We start from the raw sequence: 23,685 nt of genomic DNA on the forward strand, positions 1-23,685 counted from the left end.
GGCGAAAGGACCCAGCACAGCTCCCGGCCCAGCCCAGCGCCCCCAGTATAGCCCTGCACCGCCCCCAGTATAGCCCTGCACCGCCCCCAGTGTGCCCAGTACTGTCCCCAATATAGCCCAGGACCTCCCAGCACTGACCCCAGTGCCTTCCGGGACTGCCCAGAGGAGCCCCGTACCACCCCCATTGCCCCCTGTACCGACCAGTGTTCCCAGCACAGCCCAGTATTGCCAACTACCACCCCCAGTGCCTCCTGTAGAGCCCCCCCCCCCCCCCCGCCCCATGGCCCCAGTACCACCAAGTACCATCTCCCAGTACCAAATCCTAGTGCTCCAGTACCTCCCCCAATACACCCAGTACTGACTCTGAGTGCTCCCAGTGCCTCCAGTACCACCCAGTACTGGCCGCTAGCCCAGCCCAGCGTATGCCCCCCGCATACCCCTAACACCCAGGCAGTACCACCCAGTACTGCCACCTCCCCGTGCTACCCATCCTGCCCAGTGCCCACCCCCTAGCACCCAGTGCCCTCGGCTTCCCAGTGTTCCCAGTGCTACTCCAGGGCCCCCCGCCTCCCGCTTGGCTCCAGCCCAGCCCTCCGCACCCCCGGCAGGGCTCATGGGCAGAGTTAAGGGGATTACGTGACGGGGGTGAGGCAGCAGCGCAGCCCCCAGCTGCCTGCTCCCCATCCCCGACAGAGCACACGCAGGCGCCCGCGTCTGTCCCAAAGCCAGTGTTTATTTGGGGGTGCCCCCAGCTGCGGTGGGGGACACTTGCTCAGCCCCGGCCACCCCTGCGCTTCCCATGTACAACTATTTACAACCCCCCCACACCCACCGGGGTGCCCCGAGGGGGTGGCTGATGGGCTGGGTGCCCCAAACGCTTGTGGGTGCCGGTGCCAGCAAGCGCCGGTGGCTGCTTGAGGTTTTACCCCGGCACAGCCCCCTTCTCCCTCCCTTCCCCACCCGAAGATGCCGGCTGAGCCCCCACCATGGCCTGGACACCTGGGTCCTGTCTCGAGGGTCCTGTCTCCCCCCACCAAACCCCCGGGGAGGGGGGGGGCTGCATACCCTGGCCCCACAGCCCCCTTCTCCTGGGCTTGCCGGGTGGTCTGCAGCTTCCCCACGGAAAGAACTTGCTCCTCAATAACCAGGTGGGGAAACTGAGGCACAAAGCTGCAAGGGCTGTGCCCAGCTTGTGGGGGGCAGACCTTGTCCAGTGCCACCTCTCCCCCTGCCTCATCCCCCCTGGCTGGGGTTTGTCCCCCTCCCCAGGGCATCACCCCCTCCCACACTGGGACCCAGCACCTCTGGCCCCTGGTGCAGTGCTCTGCCCCAGCTGTGGGGAGACAGCGGCCACGGTGCCTGGTGGTCCCCACATGGCAGGATCCTGGGGTCCTGGGGTGGTGGGGAAGACAGTGATGCTGACTGCGGCCGCCCTGGGGGTCCCTGCTCCTCCCCGGGGCTGAGAGGCAGGAGTTGCATCGCCCCAGTGACTATGTACAACCTACAAATAAATACCGTCTCCCATGGGAGGGGGGAGCGCGTGTGTCTGCGTGTGTGTGTGCGTGGATGTATATATATATATTTATTTATTTATAGATATTTTTAATATTAAAAGGGGGGAAAAATAGACCACTGTGCTAGCAAAGTCCCTGATGACGGTTTCATGTATGCCCGTAGGTCTCTGGCTGGTGATTCCGGCGGTTTCGAGGCTTCTTCTGGTCCTGCTGCTCCTTGGCTTTGAGGCCAGCCAGCGGCTGGGGGGGGCTGGCGGCCGTGTGACGCCAGTAGCCCTGGCAGTACTGGTCCAGGAGTCCCATTTCGGGCTTGGTGAGGAGCTGCAGCAGGTCCTGGTAGCGGGGAGTGGGGGCACCCGGCAGGCCGGGGGGGGTCTCTGTCTGGACCAGCACGGCGTGGACGGCGCGGCCGCTGAGGACGCGGAGCTGCACCTTGGTCACCGTGTGCTTGAAGTTGTTCTCGGTGGCGGTGCAGGAGTAGAGGCCGCTGTCGGCGAGCTGGAGGGCGCGCAGCAGCAAGCCCTGCTCCGTCCGCAGCACCCGGCCCTCCACCCGCAGCTGGGGGGCAGAGGTGGCACGGCTCAGCTGGCTGGCACCCGGCACCCCCGGCATCCCCCGGCACCCCCCGGCGCAGCGCCCTGCCCTACCTCTTTCCGCCGGTCGCTGTTGTCCTTCTGCAGCAGCCACTTGATGCTGGCCTGGGGCGAGCGGGGCTGGCACTCCAGGAAGGCAGTGCTGCCCTCGACCCCGTACTGCACGGCCTCCACCGCGTTCTTGTTAGCTGCAGGGGCGGGCCACGGGCAGCCGGGTCACACATCTCCGTGCCCCTGCCCTCCTGCCCTCCTGCCCGGCCCACCGGCTCTCCAAGGGAGAGCTCCTGTCCACCTCCAGCCACAGGTCTGCCTGCTCCCCAGCCACCCAGCAAGTGTGCTCCTCCTCTAGTGTAGCCATGCTTCCACAAGGGTGTCCGTCTGTCTGTCCGTCCGTCTGTCCGTCCATCCATCCATCCATCCATCCATCCATCCATCCATCCATTCCTCCCTCTATCCACCCATGTTCATCTTCCTCTGAAGTATCCATACACCCATCCATCCATCCATTCATTCATCTACACACCCATCAATTTGTGGTCATACTTCTCCCTACCATATCCATTCATCCATCCCTCTATCCACCCATTCAAACCTGCTCATTCTCCTCCCCAACATATCCATCTATCCATCCATGTTCCATCCCCAATGCATCCATCTATCCACCCATGTTCATTCTACTCCCCATTGTATTCATCCATCCATCCATCCATCCATCCATCCACCCACCCACCCATGTTCATCCTCCTCTCCAATGTATCCGTTCATCCATCAATAGATCCATTCATCCATCCATCCATCCATCCATCCATGCTCACCCTCTTCCCATATATCCACCCACACAACCATCAACCCACCAGGGCATCCATCCACCCATGTCCCCTCTGGCCGCTGCCCCCACCCTCCTGCCCCCTGCCCTCAGCGTGCCCCCCCCAGCTGCCCCCCCGTGCTGCGGGGCTGCGCCCCAGACCTCACTCACCGTTGGAGTTGTAGCCTCGGCACTGGCGGATGGGGTTGCCGTGCCGGACGTCCTGCCGCCGGCTCCGCCTGTGGGGAGGTGGGAGGTGAGCGGGGGAGCCTGGGGCCGGGGGGTCCCTCCCTGCCGCTCTCCCCCGGCCCCCCGTACCTCTTGGAGGAGGCGGAGTAGCGGGTGCAGGCGCTGCCGTCCCAGGCGCAGTAGGGGTCCCGGGCCAGGCAGCAGTCGGCACAGGCTTCCCCGTACACGTCGCAGCGGTGCAGGGCCAGGTGGGTCACACCTACGGCCGAGGACACGTATAGCTGTTGCTGTTGGGGGACAAAGAGGACAGGGTGAGATGCTATCTCATCCCCACCCTGTAAGGACCCCCCAGAATGAGCTGCAGCCTCCCGGTACTGGGACTGGCCGAGACACCAGAGCCATCTGGGGCCACCCGCGTGCCTCCCACTCCGGTGCTCTGTGGTGATACCGGGCAGTGCCGCGGGCGGGCCCGTGATGGGATCTGCCCAGCCCCCCGCCACGTGCCGTGACTCACCCTCTTGGAGGAGATGGTCATCGTCTTGATGGGTGCCGGCACCTAGACAGGAGCAGGAGCGAAGGAGATGGAGGGGCGACCGCCTGGTCTGACGCTGCAGCCCCAGGGTGGGCACCCCAGACCCCCTGCAGGCAGCTGGGGCAGGCAGGGGTGGGCAGGGGGAGATGTGAGGGGGCAGCACGCAGGAGGACCAATGCTTGGGGTCCCTCTAGAGCCAGCCAAGGGGTGGCTGGTGTCCCAAGGGCCTTGCTGATGTCTCAAGGGGCTGGCTGATGTCCCAAGGGGCTGGCTGGCTGGGTCAAGGACACTCAGCAGAGGGTGGAGGACAGGCCAGCCTTTACCTTGAACACCTCGATCTCCTCCAGCATGAGCTCCTCCGTCTCCATGTCATCCCGGGGGAGCACGATGACCTTCTGCACGGTGCCCCGATCTGCAAGATATCATGGTGCCCAGGCGCTCAGTGCCACCCCTGGGCACCCGCACCCTCCCCTCCTGGGAAGGGGGTCCCTGCTGGGGATGGGGGGCAGAAGGATCCCCCCAAGCCCATCCCCATCTCTCTCCTGCCGCAGCGGGCGGCTGTGCCTGAGGTGCGGTGTACCGGCTGAGGTCACCGCCTGTGGCTAGGGACTGCCACCACCCAGGGCAGGGTGGGGACAGCAGCTGGGGACAGGTACCGGGGCAGGGGAAGGACCAGGATGGATCACGGGGACTCTGGGAAGCACGTTAGAGCAGGGGAAGCACCGGGCTGGATGACGGTGCCCCCAGGATGGGCACTGGGGCCAGGGAAGGACAGGGCTGGATGCTGGTGCCTCTAGGATCGGCAATCGGGCAGGGGAGGCACGAGGCTGGATGATGGTGGGCTTAGGATGGGCAACGGGAAGCACGTAGGATGGGCACTGGGGTCGGGAAAGGATGAAGCCGGATGGTGGGGCCCCTGGGATGGGCACTGGGGCAGAGGGAGGACCAGGCTGGATGGTGACATCCCTAGGACGGGAGGTATCATGCTGGATCACTGGCTCTGGGGATGGGAACTGGGCTAAGGGAAGGACCAGGTTGGATGGTGGGGTCCGTGGGATGGGCACGGGGGCAGGGGAAGAACCAGGCTGGAGCCTCGAGGAGGGGCAGGGATCTCGGGGGGGGGTCTCAGCCCCTCACCCCGCTCCAGCATGGCGGAGAGCACCGTGCTCTGGCCAGCCCTGGTGGTGCCCGTGCCCTCCGGGGCCGCGCCGGAGCATGCTGCATTCCCCGCGGTGCGCGGCGTGGGTACCTGTGCCCAGGAAAAGCACCTCATAGCGCCCGTCTGCCGCGTCCACCTGGTCGACGGCCACGGTGGTGAAGCGGTAGTTGACATTGGTGCGGACCACCAGCGGCTGGCGGTGGGTGGGGTAGACGGCGTGGTACATCAGCGGGTGCGCGCGCATGAAGTTGATCACTTCGTCAGGGTAGTCCTTGGTCGACTTCATGGACGGGGTGAAGGTCCCCCCGGGGCACTGCGGCACAAACGTCACCAGCGCTCGGTGACCCGGTATCTGGGCACGGGTTCGAGGGTGCTGGCTGCCTGGCAGGCGCCGGCTCACCTCCCCACGCGTGCCTGGGGGATACTTACGGTGCCCGGCCGGGGGTAGGGCATTTTGCCCGTGTAGGGCATCCACTGGTAGTTGGGTCCCTCCTTGTGCGCGAAGGGCCCGTTGAAGACCATGCGGATGTCGGCCATAGAGTAGACACACACAGCAGAGCCCTTGAAGACCGACCTGGGAGGAAGGATCTGCTGCCACCCTCCGGCTCGGCGCTGCCCACCACCGTGGCATCGCCAGGACCCCCACCCAGCTGGGCCCCCCCCCCTCCACTGCTCCATGCTGGGAGGGTCAGCACTCACCCTGAAGCAGAGAACACGGCGTAGATAACAGGGTTCTTGGTGTCCTGAGTCTGCTGGATGAAGACGTCCTCTTGAGACAGAAAGATGGGGGTGTCACCATGGGGAAGGTGGGCAGGGACCCCCTCGCACCCAGGGACACCAGGGCAGGGGGGAAAGCAGCTCCCCATGGGAGAGTAAGAGGTGGGGGGCAGCAAGGGGGTTCCCAGCCCTCCCCAGGGTGCCCCCCAAGCCCATAGGAGTGGAGAAGGCCCCCGTCCCCCTCCTTGTCCACTCACGGAGCTCGTCGAAGTGTGTTTCAATCCCGTCGGGTCCTGGCACGGAGCAGACGAGCCGGGCCTTCAGGAAGGTGCTCCACTTGTTCACGAGGCAGCAGTGGCCCCCGTCGTCGTTCTGCAACAGAGGGACCCCCGTGCTCAGCCCTGCCCGCCCCCCTGCCTGCTCCCCTGCCTGCCCGCCGCTCCACCTACCAGGCAGATGCGCCCAATCCGGGAATAGACCCCAGGGCTCAGCGGGGCATCAGCTGACTTCTCTCGGAAGAAGAAGTAGAGCTTGTCGTCATTCCTCTCGCTGCTGTCGGGGATGAGCTGGGCACGGACGAAGGCCGGGTCTGGAACGGCATGGCACGGCACGGCACCGTCAGCCCAGCAACACCCCCTGCCCCACGCCGCAGCGGGACGCTGAGCACCCCTCTCCTCCGGCATCGCCCCGCTCCTGGAAAAGCATTGCTGTGGTCGCAGGGCAAGAGCTGGATCTGGACCAGAGCTGCAGAGGTGGGCTGAGGAACCATGGCTCTCTGGTGGTCGTCGGTGCTCCAGGAGGGGCTCAGATCATCCCTGAGGTCTCCTGGAGCATCCCTGAGGTCCACAGGGTGGAGAGCTCCAGCAGCTCTATGAGCAGGGCGGTGGGAACCAGTCTTCCCCCCTGGGGAGGAACCACACAGCCTGGAAGCTTCTCAGGAAACTTCTCCCTGCCATCCATCAGCTGGTGCCCAGCCTGCACTGACAGCTCCCCCTCTTCGGGTTACCACCCCGCCGGCTCCCCGGCCTGGCAGGATCATCCCATCTGCTCTGCTCTGTTTACTCAGCTGCTGCCCCGCGGGCAGGGGTGCTCCAAGGGGGCAGGATGAACGCTTGGGGTCACTGACTGCAGGCGACATGGTTGACATCTCAGCCCTGCAGAAACCCACGCACAGACTCCGGCAGAGCCAGCCCCATCTCTCGCCAGCTGGCTGCTCCCGCCGCCCAGCAAAGCTCCTGGCACATCTGTCACTGCCCCACACAGCTACCCCTCTGCTCTTCTGCCTAGATTTCCATCCATCCATCTATCCAACCATCCATCCATCCATCCATCATCCACCGATCCATCATCCACTCATCCATCCATCATCCACTCATCTGTCCACCCATCCATCAACCATCCATCCATCCATCCACCCACCCATCCATCATCTGTCCACCCATCTGTCCATCCATCCATCCATCCATCCATCCACCCACCCATCCATCCCACACCACCACCCATGCTGGCTACCGTCTGTCCTGGGAGAAGGACGCAGTATGACATGATGGGTCTCATCTCTAGGGCTGGAGCCGTGGGATCCCCAGGGAACCTGGGCCAATGACACCCGAACTCACCGTTGAGCCAGCGTGAATTGTACTGGTCTGTCCTCATGGCCGTCTGCTTGCCCATGGTGCGGAAGATGGCTGCGTCCGTGCCCATGAAGTCGATGTAGACACCAGCGTAGAGCTCTTCATCTGCACAGGGCAGTGATCAGCCGGGAACCCCCACCTAGGCCCATCCACCCCCCTTCTCCCACTGCTCCAGGCTCCATCCAGCCCCAGCCCCAGCCGGTAGCCACCAGGCAACCAAGAGGCACTGCCTGTGGCCATCCCAGAGAGCTCGGGAGGTTGGCGCTGGTCTGTAACCAGGACCCCCACCTCTGCTGGGCCAGGTGCCCAAGGACTGGGCATCCCGGGTGCCCGACCATCCGCAGCTGGAGCGGGCAGGGGTGGCAGGGGTAGGAACCCGACTCCTGGGGGATATTTGGGCAACACAGGAAGGCGGTGGGAGCAGTTGTCCCATCTCGCCTGCATGTTCCCTCTGCCCAACACAGGCAGCACCAGCCCCGGGGAGCTACAGGACTCACTTATTAAGGCAGAGACGGTGTCTACTTTGGGGTCGTAGGAACACTTCCCCTTGCCCGACTCCAGCTTGTCTGGCTCCAGGTAGAAGATATAATCCTGGAGAAGGAAGCAAACAGAGGAGCTGGTTAGACTTTCACCCCTCCATCCCTGTGGCACCTTCCAAAGCCCACCAGGAGAGGCAGCCTCCTCCGGGATGGAGCCCAGCAGTGAGGACAGATGCGGATGGACCACACCAGGGGTCTGCAAGTCTCCTGAGAAGCTGAAGCCCGCGTGAGCTACTCCTCCGATGTTGCTGGGTGCTTCTCCGTGCCCTCCACCGCTTGGAGACTTGGCTGAGCTGCCAGGCTGAAATGGGGCATCGATCCCCCAGGTCCGCTTCTGGGCAAACATCTCCCTCCAGCCGCCTCTTCGCTCCGGCCAGCCGCGCTGCACATCGCCGCTTGGCCGGCTCCAGGTCACGCAGCTCCAGCAGCTTCGGCAGGCGGGGTTTGGCCGGTGGCACAGCTTGGCTGCCGGACCCGCCTTGCTCCTCTTGCCAGGACCTGTTTTCCAGCGGGTGCCACCGGGGTGACATCGCGGTGAGATGCTGCACCCGCTCCAGGGGATGTGCTCCACGCCGTTAGGAGCCATCTCCCCACTGTGGCCTCTGCCTTCCCCGTGGCCATCCCTGGCACTGTCACGCATCCCCGGCCAGCGGCGAGACTCACACTGCCTCCAGAGACGCACACAAAATCCTGTGCTGGTGCCAGCTGGGGACAGGCAGGGCCAGGCTGGCCCAGCCAGGTCACCCCTCATCCTTGGCGTACAGACCCCCTGAGCCAGGATGAAGCAGCAGCACAGCAGCACCCATGGGGAGCCTGGGCATGAGGGGGGACCTCGGGCAACCAAATTGGGCTGGCGGAGCTGCCCGCTGGCCCCACGCCGTGGCTTTGATGCTGGGGTGACGGACATGGTGGCGGCCACCCTCTGTCAAGAGGTGAGCAGGGTCCTGGCAGAGCCCCCGGCTCCGGGAAGGGCAGGAGGGGGTGGGGAGCCAGGATGCTCACCCTGCACATCTCCCACCGGAGGGTTTGCTCACGCCAGCTCCTCCTGGGGCACCCCGACCCCAGAGATGGGCACGGCCACGCTTCTGCCGTCCCCATCGCTGCACCGCACAGCCTGCACCACCGTCACCATCACAAATGCCTCTGCCCAGCACTGGCCCTGCTCCCGAGCTGGGCAAACCCTTCGCAGGGACAACCTGGCTCTCCAGCGCAGCCCTGGCCCCGGCCGCATCATCTCACCCTCCCGGTTGGGCAACCCGCAAGCTGTCGCGGTGCTGGCACCGCCGTTTGGCTAACGTGCCTTGAAATACATTGGAGCTGCCAGAAAGCGGGTGCCGGCAGCCCCCAGGGAGCCCCTGCTTGGGGCACAGGGAGCCGCACCAGGGAGCTTCTCCCTGCGGATGCTGGGCCCAGATCCGGCAAGGAGGGAGGAACCGGGAGGGCCCAAGGGGGCTGAAATGGCAACAGCGCTTCCCCAGCTGGCACTGGGAAGTCGGCAGCAGGAGCTGCCTGCAGCCAGCGAGATGCTTGCGGCTGAGCATTGTCCTCTGCCCCCCTATCACCCGCCCTCGGAGCGGAGGGGCCGGGGGGCAGAGGGACGGGCAGGGGGGAGCCCCAGGCTGCCGCAGCGTGCCCGCACCCCACACTCCCCAGCCCATGCACTGACCCATGTTAGTCCAGAGGGGAGAGGCTCGGGGGGTAACACTGTCAGGGTGGGCTGCACGCCGGGTGTCCCCAGAAGCCGGGGATGCCGTCACCTCCCTGAGCCCGCTTGCCCGCTGGGATGACACAAGCCTCTCCCGGGGCAGGGTGAAGCAGCTGCTCAGCAACGTTTTTGTAGACCCTACCAAAACACCTCCTGCACATCGCCTTGGCACCCTCCCCTGAACCATCCCAAGCCCCATGGCTCTGCCGATGCGTGGCCGCACTTCCAAGGGACAGAGCAAGCCCGGAGCCAGGCAAAGCTGGTGGCGAGGGGGAGAGCCACCATCCCTGACAGTGTCCTCTGTGGGGGGCCCGTACGCGGCCTGGGAGGAAAGAGTTAGTGAGAGAAGGAGAGCAGATGCCAGGCTGGTGGCTGGAAGATGCTGTGCTGAGAGAGAAGGAGACGGCGGGAATGCCCATGGCACAGGGCGCCCGGCCCAGGGGTCAGAAGCATGCCGGCGGGAAGGAGAAGGAGCCCGCGGCTCCGACACACCCCAGGGGAGAGGTGGGCACGGCTGCGGTGGGCTCCCAGACCGGTTCCCACCTTGCTTTGTGCTGGTCTCGGGCTGAGGGGGCCGTCGGTGGATCTGCTTTCCCGGCCTCCCGGCTGGCTCGGCGGAAACCCCTGGGGAAAAGGAGCAGGGCAGAGAGTTAGCGCCGGCGGGGGGAAGGACCCCCCGGGGCAGGGGCGGGTGGGGGGACCCCAAGAGCTGGGGTGATGGGTGCCCGTGGAGCAGCAGAGCCGCGGTCCCGCTGGGTGGTGCCGGCGGGGGTCCCCAGATGCTCCGGGCTGGGCTGGCCTCCAGCAGGAGCTTCTTGAGGCCGGATCTTGCTCTCCCCCACAGAACTGGGGTGCCCCAGCGCAGGGCAGGAGAGAGCGGAGAGGCGGCTGCCCGCAGCCAGCCAGGTTGGGCTCACACCCGGGGACGCAAAGATGGCGCCTGCCACCCAGCTGGCAACGCCCCAGCACCGAGCCGCGGCACGGGGGAAGCTACCGGCACCACGGGGCCACTAACACCCCCTGTCCCTGCCGCACCGTTGCTGGCTCTACTGGAAGGGACACGCCATGCTGTCCTCAATTGCACCAGCACCCCTGCTCCTCCTCAAATGCTGGCACTGCCCAGTCTGGTCCCAGTCCGGTCCTAATCCAGTCCCAATCCAGTCCCCATCCAGTCCCAGTCCGGTCCCAATCCAGTCCCAATCTGGAGTGGCCTGAGCAGCATCCACCTCTCTCGGTGCCCGTGCCAGGCTTGGGGGCACTGGGGCAGATGCCCATCCTCCACGTCCAGCGCTGTGCTCCTCCCTCAGCTCGGCCTGGTGGCACCCGGCTCGCTCCGACCACAGGAGAGGACACAGCCTGGGACCTGCCACCCCAGTGCAGAGGGGACGGACACCTCGCAGGGCTCAGGGTCCCCCCGGACGCCCACGCTGCTACTTGCAGTGACCGGCTCCCTCCCAGGGCTGTCCTGAAAGCGCTCCTCTGTCTGCCATGCATCCAGCCAGCAGCACGTGGCTTCGACACCACCCTCTCGCTGCATGCCATGGTCCTCGGGGCTGAGTGACATCCATCCACGGACGTCCCCGACATTGCCTGGCACAGCCCCTGCCATGGTTCTCCCTGTGCAACGCCAGCGCTGGCGCAGTGTCAGGCATCCTCCGCATCCACGGCAAGGGGCTCGGCAGCCTGGCGGCAGGTGGGAAGCCAGGGGGGACACATCCCTCACCCCGGTGGAGATCCAGCAGTGGCTGTGGCTGGTGGGGTGGGAGGGCACGTCGCATGGAAGCCGGCGTCGGGGTCCAGCTGGGGTGGCCCGGTTCCGGCGTGAAGAGAAGTCCTTGGTCTGCAGAGGCGGCTTGGCCCCACTCGGCAGCACAGCACCGTTAGCCACGGTCACCCTCCAGCCTGCCATTGCCCCCCAACCCTTTGCCCCCCAAAACCTCCCGACACCAGCCGGCAGAGCCAAGCTGTGCCACGCCGCCCTCTGACACCCCGCTGCAGTGCCATGGTGGCTGTGCCAGCACCGCCGGGCCGGGCACCGGCTCAGCCCCACCCCATCCCTCCCACCCCTCACCTGGGCTTTGCGCCCACGGTTGACGAAGGCGCAGATGGGGTTGTAGGCGCCGGTGCCACACACGTAGAGGTGGGTCCGGTTCCAGGGCTGGATCAAGCGGATGAAGTTGCCGCACTCCCCCTGGGAAGCAGAGGAGGGGGTGCCAACGCCAGCAAGGGGACAGGGGCACCCCCCTTCCCACTGCCTGCTAGCACCCCTGCTGGGGCGGGCACCACAGGGTCCAGCCCCCTGGCACGGGGTAGGAGCTGGGGAAGGGAGAAAGCAGGCCAAGGAGCTGGGAGGGTGGGAGGCTGGCATGGGGCATGGGCTGGCATGGGACATGGCATGGGGCCATAGGTTGGAGTGGGGCCACGGGCTGGCATGGTCATGGGTTAGTATGGGTCATGGGATGGCATGGGTCTTGGGATAGCATGGAGCCATGGGTTGGTGTGGGTCATAGACTGGTATGGGTCATGGGATGGCATGGGTCACGGGTTGGCATGGAGCCATGGGTTGGCATGGGCCATGGGTTGGCATGGGGCATGGGTTGGCATGGGGCATGGGTTGGCATGGGTTATGGGTTGGTATGGGTCATGGGATGGCATGGGTTATGGGTTGGTATGGGTCGTGGCATGGCATGTGGCATGGGACAGCATGGGCCAGGGGTTGGCATGGGCCATGAGATGGCACGCCGGAGGGCCCAGCCCTGGCTGCCAGGAGGAAGCAGCGTGGGGAGCTCGGCCTCCTACTCGCCCACGAAGCTCTCCAGGACCTGCGTGGCTGGGACAGAAGGGGTGGCAGGACACCACACCACCTTGGAGTGCCACCCCATCCTGGCATGGCTGCAGATGCTGCTGCACTACAGGGAACCCGGGGGATGGATTTTTCCAGGGTAGGACACGAGGACACGAATCCCTCTCCAATGCTGGCCACCAGCCCCCCCCCACTACCAGAAGGGGGTTCGTGGTGGCCACTCACGTTGCTGTTCTTGCCCGACAGGATGCACTCCTCGATCCTCTGCTGGGACGCGGGCCAGTGGATCTGTGGAGACATCAGCTCAGGGGAGACCAGGGCTCCCACCCAGCCCCACCTCTTCCCTATCAGCACCAGCAGTGCCCATCGAGCTCTTGCCCCAGCATCCAAAATGCACCCCCCAGATGCCCAGTTGCCTCCCTTCCACCTGCCCCCCCCCCGCCCTGCGATGGCAGCTTACGATGAGGGGCTCGCGGTTGATGTCGTGGAGGTCCAGGGAGAGGACGTAGTCCTTGCTGCCCACGTACATGCGGTCGTGGTCCTCGTCTTTCAGCAGGATGCGATAGTCACTGGAGTTGAGGAGGAAGTTGAAGAAGTGCGCCGTGCCCGTCGCCTTCAGCTCTGCGGGAGCAAAGGGGCAAGTGTCAGCACCCCAGGGACGCCCACCTTCCCTGGTGCCATCCCTGCCCCCGAGTCCAAGCCTGGTCCCTGCTGGAGGACATCCTGGGAGAGGAGGTGCCCACCTTCCGGTCCCATGGCGCCCACCTTCCAGGCCATGGTGCCCACCAGCCTCATGGTGCCCACCTTCCAGGCCATGGTGCCCACCTTCCAGCCCCATGGTGCCCACCTCCCCCTCCATGAGTGCCATGATGCCGCCACCTCTACGCAGGACATGGAACAATGGCGGAGATGCTCACGGCCAGTTGGGACAGCCAAGAGTGGCTGGGGAGGGGGCAGCAGGACCTGGGCTCAGGAGACCTAGCATCCCACAGCAGGGAGTGGAGCTCCTCACCAAGATGGGGCAGGAAGAGGGGGCTCCCTGGCACCCCAGCCAAGAGCCCGCAGCTCCCAAAATCTCCGGCATCGTCCCTCTCCTGCCCTGTGACCCCATGTCCCAGCCAGGCTACTGGCTCCTCGGGTAGGGGAGCTGGGACCCCAAGGAACCAGCTCCTGGGGAGGGGACGAGCCTCTCCTCCACCCTGCGCACCCCATCCCCCCTTGGGAAGTTATTTTTAGCCCGAGTGTGGGAGCAACGAGTGAAAGAGGATAATGAGGGTCATGAATATTCACAAGTGCAATGAGGCAGCCAGATGGAAGGCAGAAGTGCTGCAGATGATGTGGGCCGGTGCCAAGGACCACGTGGCAGGGGCGAGGGCACAAGCGAGACAGAGGACCCTACCCCCATGGGACACTATCTGCCCTGGATGCCACCCCCTTTGGAGGTGTCACCCCCTTTGGAGGTGCCACCCCTTTGGATGCCACCAACAGCAATTGGATGCCACTCCCAGCCATCCGATGCCACCCCCATGGGACATCATCTTCCCCATATGCCATGCCTTTGGAGGTGCCACTCTCTTTGGAGGTGTCACTCTCTTTGGAGGTGTCACTCTCTTTAGATGCCACCAACAGCCATCAGATGCCACCCCCAGCCATTGGATGTCACCTGCATGGGATGCCATCTGCCCTAGATGCCACCCCCTTTGGAGGTGTCACCCCCTTTGGATGCCACCCCCATGCAAAGCTGGCCCCACGAGCATCCCCACCCTGCCGAGTTTGTCCCTCCACGCAGGGGCATGCCCTGGGCAGGTGCCGGGTGCTGGGGGTCACCCTCAGGGACCCCCCATTCCTAGGTGGGAGCAGAGCAGGGTCCCGCAGGTCAGTAGTAGGAAGGAGCACTCGGGCTTCCAGGCAGGGCTGGGCAGAGCTCCAGCGGCCAGCTGCCATTCCCAGCCAGGATGCCAAGCGCCTGCAGATCTCCCTGACCTCCCACCTCCCAGCCCCACGGGGGGCTGGCAATGTCCCACAGGTGTCCCCAGGGTCCCTTCCCATCCTGGGCACCCTGGGGACGTGGGGGGCTGCCCTCTTTGGGGAGCGGGAGGGATGGGGGGAGCCATACCCTGCACCCTGGCACCCTGGTGGTGCCAGGGACCCCCTCGCACAGCCCTGGGGACCCCTGCTTGGCATCCCGGGGGTGGGCTGGGGGGCTGGCAGTTGGGTGAGCGCCTCTGGGGCAGGGTGGGCACCCACCCTCCTGCTGGCCGGGGGGAAGGGGGGGTCTCCATGGGAGCCCACGCCAAGGGGGCACAGGGTGCCCAGGCGTGGCCAGATCTGTGCCCACTGGTGTCACTGGGAGAACCCGCTCTGTCCCACAGCCGGCAGCGGTGCTCCCCAGTCCCCAGCCCCATGGCGGGGCACCCGCAGCCCGCTCGGCACCGCTCAGCCGCAGCGGTGAGGCCAGTACGTGCCGGGCACCACGGGGCGGAAACCCGCCCGGGCAGGCTGCGGGGAAACGGCGTCATGGGACGTGACATCAACCTCCCCCCGGCCCGGGGCTCTGCCCGCCTGCTGGGGCTGGAGGGACAGGGTGAGCACGGTGGGCATGTGGAGGGGCTGGCGGTTGGGACTGCAGGCAGGGGAGGTGCCCCCCGCCATGGCAGAGGTTGGGGGCCGGGGGCTGCCCACCCACCCGCCCCACGGCACGCTCCTCCTCCTGCCTGTCCCATCTGGGCTCCAGATGCTCCCTGTTGCCAGTGCTGGCTCGCCTGCCACCCGTGGCGTTCCCTGCCTGTCCCACGGCGTTCCCTGCTTGTCCCACGGTGCCCCTGCCTGTGCTGCAGCGGACTGGGTCCAGTCCCTGCCTGCCCCATGGCCTGCAGCTGCCCTGCTGGCCCGTGCAGTGTGTGTGTGCACGCACGCGTGTGCGTGTACAGCTTGCAACATGTGTGCATGTGTGCACACCATGCAGCATGCACATATAGTGTGCAATGTGTGTGTACATGTGCCCTGAACTGTGTGTGTGCATGTGCCCCACGCAGTGTGGGTGTGCCTGTGTGTGCCGCACTGTGTGCATGCATGTGTACACAAGTGTGTGCGTGTGTGTGAGTGCAGGTGAGTGCCCCATACAATGCATGTATGTGCATGTGTGCCCCACAGTGTGTGTGTGCATGTGTGTGTGCATGTGTGTGCCCCACATAGTGTGTGCCCAACACAGTGTGTGTGTATGCATGTGTGTGTGCATGCATGTGGGTGCATGTGTATGCCCCACACAGTGTGTGTACATGTGCGTGCATGTGTATGCCCCACAGTGTGTGTGTGCATGTGTGTGTGCCCCACACAGTGTGTGTGTGCATGCGCGTGTGCATGTGTGCCCCACACAGTGCCCTGGGGGCTCGGGATGAATTTCCTGGGGCTTTCCCCGGAGGGATGCTGGTGTCAGTGGGGGCTGGAGCTCGGGAGCCAGGAAAGGGCAGGGTGGCTCCGGCAGCGGGGTGATGCAGGCAGAGCAGCAGAGCTCGTCCCCAGCGCTGGGGACCCGCTGCCGGCGTCGGAACCATGCGCCCAGCCATCCCGCTTGGGGCAGAGACAACCCTGGTGCAGGCAAAGCCAAGGACAGTGGTTAAACTGGGCAGGAGCCCCCACGCCGGGACAGCCCCACATCTGCCGTCGCTGCCTGGCCTGGGGACGCCACGTCCAACCTCCTCGGGGGACGCGCTCCCGTCCTCGCACTCCCCTCCCGGCTGGGAGCCTGGGGCTGAGCCGGGCAGCGCCAGGATACCGGCGGTGGAGAGTCCCATGCCAGTGACAGTCCCAAATATCCCACATCCGTCAGGATGGGCAGACCCGGAACTCAGCAGGGGACAGGGCCAGCAGCACAAAGGGCCCCGGCCCCCTGCCAGGCGCCCCATTCAGCCCCCCACGCCCCAGCGATCAGAGGGGGCACCCCCAAAGCAGGGCGGTGACAGACCCGCTGCCCCGTGACGCCCTCTCCAAAGGGGACAGGGGGGCGGGCGAGCCCCCACCCCAACCTCTGACCTCCCGAACAGCCACCCCCCCGCCCTCCCCGCCTAATCCCCCACTGCCGCTGTGCCCCCAAACCTGCCCCTGGCAGCCCCGGGGGGTCCCTGGGGACAGAGCAGGGCAGGGGGCCCCCCTCGGGGCTGGAGAAGCCGGCTCGTTAGCCGATGCGCCCTGATGAGCATATTCCCTCCTGCATCCCCGCTGCCAACCCCAGCACCGGCAGAGCTTCCCCGGCTGGCCGGCAGCCTAATCCCATTTTAATTGCCCAGCACCGGAGTCGGGAGCCGCCCGGCATCGCAGCCAGGGTGGCCTCCCTGGGGACCGTCCCCTCGCAGCATCCCACGGAGCCCCCCCCCCCGAGCCCCCTCCCCGGGACTCGCCTCCCCAGCATCGTTTGGTGGCCTCAGGCGTTGAGATTTAATTACCCTGCGCCCTCGAGCGATGCTGGCGGCCAGGAACCTGTCAGACCCTTGGCCGGGAACAAGGGGCGATGCGATGCTCTGCCCGTGGCGGCGGCGGCGAGCAGCACTGCCCGACTACATGCTCTGCAAAGCCAAATTCCCCCCCGTAATGCCAAATTCAGGCTGAATTTACAGCTCCGGCAGCTGCCCACACCTCCGCCCTCGCTGGCTGCCACCACCGTCCCCCGTCAGGCAGGGACGAGCGGTCCCTACCCATCGCCCATCAGCACGGAGACCGGCGCTGATCTTCAAAGCAAGGGTGAGATTTTGGGGGTCCCCGATAAACCGAGCATACCGGGGGGGCTGCTCACCCCACCCCAGCCCCCCCAAATCCCCCCGACCCCCCCAAACGTCACCAGGGCACCGGCACGAAGAGTTAATGCCATTAGGACCCGAGCCGGTCACCTCCCCAGGTGCACCATCGCTGCACCCCCCAAAACCAATTACAGGCGCTCTCACCTAATTAGTTTCTAATTATGGGCTTGTAGCACATTCAACATAATTAGCATGTAAATTACACGGCGTGTTTATATTCAATAACCGCTCTCCCCCCCGGCTGGCGGCGGCAGCTCCTTTCGGGAGCCCTTTCTTTCCATGAGGCGAATGAATTCACTCCAAATGCCGATGGAGAAGCCCAGCGCTGATCCCAAGGGAGCCCGGCCCAGCAGGGATAAATCCCAGCTCCATCGCAGAGCATTTTATTCCACAAATTTATAAGTGCGCCCTAAATTTTCGGGATGCTCTCACCTAATTTTTTCCCTGCTTGAAATTTGGGATGCAGCTTTTTGGGTACCCGGCAGAGGGGAGGGATGGGGAGCAATGCCAGGAGAGGGATGGGGGGCTGGATGTGTCCCCTCGCGTGTTTAAAGCATTTGTTGTTATTGGGGCTGATCAAAGAGCTGGGTGGGTCGCCCCATGAAAGCAGAATTGCTTATTTGTTTGAGCGTCACTCCGCTACCCCTTGATGGGTTATTTATGATGTAATTAAGCTAATTACATGTAATAAGAGAGTTTCCGTGGCCCCCAGCCAAGCTCTTTTCCCATTTAACCGATTCACAGGTGGGAGGAAACCGAAGCCGCCTTGCCGGGGCTTGGGAGATGAAATGGCTCCAGCTCCTGCTCGCTGCCTTCCACCCCCGACCATCTCCAGCCCCCCCGGGAGCATCGCCCCGTGCCGGCACCCAGCACCCGCTCCACCGGCCCCCGCAGCAGGGGACAGGTGCCGCAGCCGCCCGGGTCAAATCCCTTGGGATGAAAGCGGGGCCAGCCGGGTGCTCCCCCCTCGCCCGGCCGGTTGGGCACAGGCCAAAAAAACAAAACAAAAAAAAAAAAAGAAAAAAAAAATAAAACCACGTTTTTTCAGCCGAAACCGCTGATTCATCCCCCGGCGAGCCTGCCCGAAGCGCTCGTGGGGGAACGTGCTCCAGCAAGCATTGCTGGCAGGGGGGACCCCATCCCCATCCCCATCACTCGGCAGCGGTGACCCTGGTCCCCACTGGGGAGCTGGCCAGGGGATGCTCCGGCAGCGGGAAAACCCCCTCAGGAAGGAGCCCGGCTTTGGAAAAAACACTTTAATCCCCCGAAAAGCAAAGAGCTGAGCTGAGCGGTCCCCACCCACCGCCTTTGGGGCTTTTTTTTTTAAATTTTTTTGACATTATTTTCTTCTGCAGCCCCCGAGAGCAGGGCAAGGCGCTGGGCGGGAAGGCAGTTGCTCTTCCAGGCCATTTGCTCCGTGCCAAAAAGGCAGCGGGGAAGGCAGCGGCTGGGGGTGCTCTGGGCAGGGGCCGGCAGCACTGGAGCCGGGGGGGGACACACACACGCCAGGACCCCAGGAAAGGCCACGCTGGCTGCGCTGCTCCAGAACGAATTTGAGGGATAACAAGCTTATTAATATTGGCTTGCGGTGGGGGGCTGAAATGGCATGGGGGCAGGGGGCGAGTTGAGGAGCTTATGGAGCTTTGCAGCCGGAGCCCGGGGGGCTCAGCCCCAGCGGCAGCCGGTCCCGGCGGGGGGGGAGGGGGGCCTGCCACAGCCCCCCACTGCCCCAGCCAAAGAAATCCTCTTAGGGGTCGCAGGACTCAGCCCCATGTCCCCATCCCCCAGGGCATGGGACAGGGGACCGCAGCGTCCCCCACACCTTTGAGGGGTCCGAGCAGCAGCATGGGGGTCCAGTGCACCCCCTGACCCACACCAGGACAGGGACCGCCAGCGCCAGCCCTCCCGGCACGTCCCCAGGGCTGGCTGTCCCTGAGCCCTTGGCCCTGCCGGCACACCTCCCCCCCCCCCGCCGTGTCCCCCCCATGTTTATCCCAGCCCGCTGTCACCAAGCGGTGCCCACAGCTGCAGAAGCTTAGGAGGGCGCCTGGGCGGCCCCGGGGACATGGCCCCCTTGCCGGGCTCCTCTCCAGCCATCTGCCACCCCCCGCCCCGGATCAAGCGTGCCGACGTCCCCTGGCCGAGATGCCAGCGGGGCGGGAGGGGAAACTGAGGCACAAGGCGGGGAGGAGCATGGTCACGCAGCGGGTTGGCAGCAGAGCCAAGAGGAGTCTCCATGCTTGATTTATTCTTTTTAAAGTGATTTCTTCCCCCCGTAGGAACCGCCCTGCCTCTCACCCGGCCCCTTCTGGCCAGGGCTGCCCCCCGGCTGGACCTCTGCCGCGGCTTTTCCAAGAGGTGCCAGCACGGCTGTTCCCATTGCCGCGGCGGGGGGGGGGGGGAGCGGTTCCCCTTTGAAGCCCCACCGAGAGCCCTGACCTCGAGGGCTTCCCGCAGTGATGCGGGGCGAGAGCCCACCCTTCCTTCCCGCATGCTTTTCCCAGGCCGGACGGGGAGCAGGACACAGAGGGATGAATCACCATCATCATCATCATCACCTCCTGCATCCTCACGGGGAAAGCACCGGCCAGGCAGCTGACGCCCCCCCGGTGCCTGAGCCCCTCGGCACAGAGGAAAGCCCGGAGGAGAGGGGGCCGCAGGATGCGTATGGGAGATGGGGGGGGGGGGGGGATTGTTAGCAAGGAGATGATTAAAAATATCCACCCTATTTCTGGCCGGCACCGGGCTGGGATCTGGGAAGAGCTGTTGGCAAAAGGGAGCCGTGCCGGAGGCGCTCCCAGCACTGTTCTTTCCGTGCCGGTCACCTTCCTCCCGCCAACACACGGACAGGAAAGCCTTGAGAGGGAGGACAGACGGACAGGGACCATGGGGGTCATGAGATGAGGGAGAGGACCGGGGGATGACCCTGCCCAGCCCATCACCCTGCACCAGGGCAAAGGAGCTCAGCTCCAACCCCTTTCCTATTGCTTCGTTATTTTATATATATATTTTTTTTTAAAGCACTCCAAGACGATGGGGCTCCGTAGAGGATGACGCAGGCCCCGAGGAGCTGCGACAAACCTCCGGCGCGCGATAACAAGCAAAGGCAAACAAACCCAGAGACGCTCCCGGGGCTGGCGGGACTCCAGGCAGCGCGGCTGAGGCGAGGCGCCGGGGGGGGGGAGACACGGGGACACGGCGGCTCCCGCCGGCACAGCTCCTTCCCTGGCACCCCGCCGGGCACCAGCGCAAGGCCACGGCCACCTCGGTCCCACCGGGCAGTGCCTTGGCACGGGGATGCTTCAGCCAGCGGAATGCTGGTGGTGGGGACCCCAGCCCCAGCGGCATCCCTCCAGCCACGCCTGCACCAATGGCCACGTCCCTGCCAGCAGAGCCCAGCCCAACTCATCACACCAGTGTCCCACAGCCCACCTCCCATCAGGCTCAGCCCCACTGCCTGCAGCTGCCCTGGGGGGATTTGGGGCTGGGGATCTGGGTACCAGCCCAGGCTCCCCAAGCAAGGGAAGGGGCTGGACCAGCTGGGAAATGCCACTGCTGCCCCATGTCTCACGGCCCCACGGCTTCGAGCAGATTATCGACTCGGGGAAGCCGCTTACCGGCAACTTGGCGTGTGGCTCCCAGCTCGCCTTCGAGGAAGACCCTGGGCTAATTCTCCACTGCCACCGCTGCAAGAGCGTGGGCAGGGAAGGGGCGAGCGCGTCCCTTCCCGATCCCGGTGTGCATGGATCCGGCACGCCGCCGGCATTTCTTCTCCGTGTGCAAGTGCTAACCGGCCCTTCTCCCACTGCAAATCACAGCTCTGGGCAGCGAGGGCAGAGGGAGCCCTGCCAGACCACCCCAGGCAGGAGGGAGAAGGACCAGAGATCCTGACGTGGACACCTGGGTGACACTCCCAGGTCCCTGGGCATGGCCAGGGACCTCTGCTCCACCAAACTGGGGCCAAAAAACCCAACCCCAAACCAGCCCCCAGCCCATGGGCACAGCAGGCCTAACCACGCTTATCTGGAATTAATCCCACTCCTGGGGCACGCCGGTGGCTGCAGGACGGCCACAGGCGTTAACACACACCTCACCGGGGTGGCAGGTGCTGGGTCCAGCCGGGGCTTCGCCAGAGCCCCCCCTCGCCACGGCTGCGAGGAAGAGATGCTCCGAGCCGGGGCAAGGGATGCATCCCTGGGCAGGAAACAGCAGCGGCCGAAGTGCCCCAGCAGCCCCCAAAAACCCTCCGAAACTGCCTGTCGGAAAGGAAAGCAGTGCCTGCCGTGCAGGGAGGAACTGCTCACTCCTTTCCAGCCTGGACTTGTCCCCAGCCTCTTCATACCAGCCATTTTTCTTGCCGAGACCAGCTTTTAACACCAGCAGCTCGCCCTGCCCGTGCCGTGCTAGCCATCAGCCCCCCCCAGCCCCTCCTGCCGGGCTCTGCCGGATCGGAGCCGCCACACTCACCATCAGCTCTGCCACTGCATCCTGGGCTCGCCGGTTCGGTACGTGACCAGAGGGCAAAGGCACGGTGGGATGGCACAGCAGGGGTGCAGGCAGCATGGCCCCAGCTCTCCCCCAGGACCCCAAGGGGAGGGAGACACAAGGCTCCGCGTGCCTGTCACCCTCCTGACACACGTCCCTGGGCTGGGACGCATCCAAGCACGCAGCCGGCCCCGGCAGGGCCCAGGGCGACGGCAGCACCGAATATACCGTGCTGGCACGGGGAATTCTTGTTCCGCTCCTCGAGGTCTGCAACCCCGAGTCCTGCCTCATCGCCCCCCATCCCGCCCCCTCTCAGCGTCCCCGCGGCAGGAGCTCAGGACCAACCCCTCCACCAACATGCACCCCAAAGCTGACCTGGGGGTCCCTCCCCAGCTCCCAGAGTGGGCTGGGTGGGTTGGGCAGCCCCGGTACCAAAGGGTTAAGCCCCTTCCCCCCCACCCAGCATCCTCCCCTCCTGCCTCTTGCCGGCTCCCTGCCAGCTCCCAGGCGTTAATACCAGCTGGGGGGGTCGGGGCGGCGTCAAGCTGCTGTCTGGACTCGGGGCGCTGCCGGGGGGGCTCCCCGCACCTCGGCACCCAGCTTCGCCAGATGGAGGGAGCCACCCACCCGCGAGGGGAAGTGTACTGGGGGGACTGGGCAGGCTACCAGCCCCCCTAGAGAGAGGGGGGGGCGCGCAGACTGGGAGCTCAGCCATGCCGGGACACAGATCCCCACGGAGATTTCTGGGGGTGCAGCCTGCTGATGCCCGCCCGGGCGAGGAGGAGGAGGAGGAGCAGCCTGGACCGGGATGCCCCTGGTGTCCTCAACCTTCTTGGGGTCCCACCCTGCCCCCCGACTCCCACCACTGGGATCTTACCTTTGAAGGAGAGCTGGACCCTCGGGGTGGCGAAGCCGTGGTCCTTGGCGTGGGCGGCCCGCCAGCCCAGAGTCAGCAGGGTGGCCCAGAGGAGGACGCCGACCACGGGCATGGTGGGCACGCGCCTGGGCGCCGAGGTCAAGGGGAGTCCGGGGGGGGCCGAGCCTGCCAAAGAGGGCACAGAGGGGAGGGATGTCAGTTTGCTGCACTCGCCACCCCCCCGGGGGGGTACAAGCCCCCTACATCTCCCCATCCCACTCTTCATCACCCGCCGGCACGCAGCATCCTCTGGGGAGGGCTGGGAGCCAGCCCTGGGAGGGGGGCTCAGCTGAACCCCATTCCGCAGGCTGGGGGGGCGGGGGGCAGGAATCAGGGGGTGCCCAGCCTCACCTCCTTGGGTGCCAAGCCAAGCACACAGGGCAAGGCGAGCACGGCAGCGAGCACCGCTGCAGCGCGTTCCTCCACCCAAGCCGGCGAGCTTTGCCCAGGTGAGGAGCATCCCTCCTTGTCCCCCCAGCCTGCAGCATCCCCACCCCGCCGGGCTGGCTCCCCCTGCCCCGGCACCCAGAGGGGTCCCATCCCCAGCCCTCTTCTCCCCACCTCTCCTCCCAGCCCCCAGCAAAGCCACAGCGAGCAGAGCCGGGATCAAATCTTTCCAACATGAAGGAAATCTGGACTTCATTATTCCAAGAACGTTAAAAAAAAAAAAAAAAAAAAAAGGATTTTTTTTTTTTTTTTTTTTTCATAAATAAAAGAGGAAGAAAAAGAAGGGAAAAAAAAAAAAGCCCTGCCTGTGTGCCAGGCAGCTGGACTCCCTGGGGCTCCGGCACCGAGCGGAGTCCGCCAAGCTGCCTCCAGCAAGCCACACAGGCACCCCGGCACGGCACGGCACAGCACGGCGCGCAGTGCCCACGGCATGCCCCGCTGCCCCTCCTGGAGAGGGACCGTCCCCTCGGGCCCAGGTCCCTCTCCTGAGGCAGCACCCTCCCGGGGGACTCCAGGAGGCTTAGGGCAGGATTTGGGAGGAGGCCCGCGGTGGGAAGCCCCTCGCATCCCCAGGGAGCTGCATGCCGGGGGTGGGATGCGCTGTGCCGTGGTACCTGGGTGGGCTCGGGCATCCGGGGAGCGCCCGGCCAGCCCAGCCAAAGGGGCTCTGTGCCACGGGGACGGGCACTGCCTGCCAGCATGCTGCGCCGGGGGGTCCCCACCGTGGCACCCCCACGGGGACATGCCCTCCATGGCTCTGCCAGCTGGCACCGCGCAGCCCCACAGGGGACGGACACACACGAAGGTGCCGGGTGGATGGCCAGGAACCCTTCGGGGCACCCCGGGAGAGGGATGCT

At 65.3% G+C, this 23,685-nt stretch overlaps 1 protein-coding gene across 2 annotated transcripts; it reads right to left on the bottom strand.

Moving 5' to 3' along the window:
* Window positions 1-1,301: 1,301 nt before the first annotated feature.
* Window positions 1,302-22,495, bottom strand: LOC127021402 (semaphorin-3F-like). 2 transcript variants are annotated; one of them, XM_050904426.1, is made up of 18 exons: window positions 22,343-22,495; window positions 12,648-12,808; window positions 12,413-12,475; window positions 11,456-11,575; window positions 9,928-10,008; window positions 7,638-7,731; window positions 7,126-7,245; window positions 5,959-6,098; window positions 5,767-5,881; window positions 5,492-5,561; window positions 5,222-5,366; window positions 4,883-5,105; window positions 3,957-4,045; window positions 3,616-3,657; window positions 3,231-3,388; window positions 3,084-3,151; window positions 2,162-2,295; window positions 1,302-2,072 (listed from the first exon to the last, which is right to left on the bottom strand). In XM_050904426.1, the coding sequence occupies exons 1-18, from the start codon at window positions 22,452-22,454 to the stop codon at window positions 1,662-1,664; spliced, it is 2,346 nt and encodes a 781-aa protein (XP_050760383.1). In that variant the 5' UTR covers window positions 22,455-22,495; the 3' UTR covers window positions 1,302-1,661. The 2 variants fall into 2 exon arrangements, with proteins under 2 accessions (XP_050760383.1, XP_050760384.1); XM_050904427.1 differs by lacking the exon at window positions 9,928-10,008.
* Between the last annotated feature and the right edge of the window lie 1,190 nt (window positions 22,496-23,685).

The sequence above is a fragment of the Gymnogyps californianus genome, chromosome 13, assembly GCF_018139145.2.
Source record: "Gymnogyps californianus isolate 813 chromosome 13, ASM1813914v2, whole genome shotgun sequence".
NCBI lineage: Eukaryota > Metazoa > Chordata > Aves > Accipitriformes > Cathartidae > Gymnogyps > Gymnogyps californianus.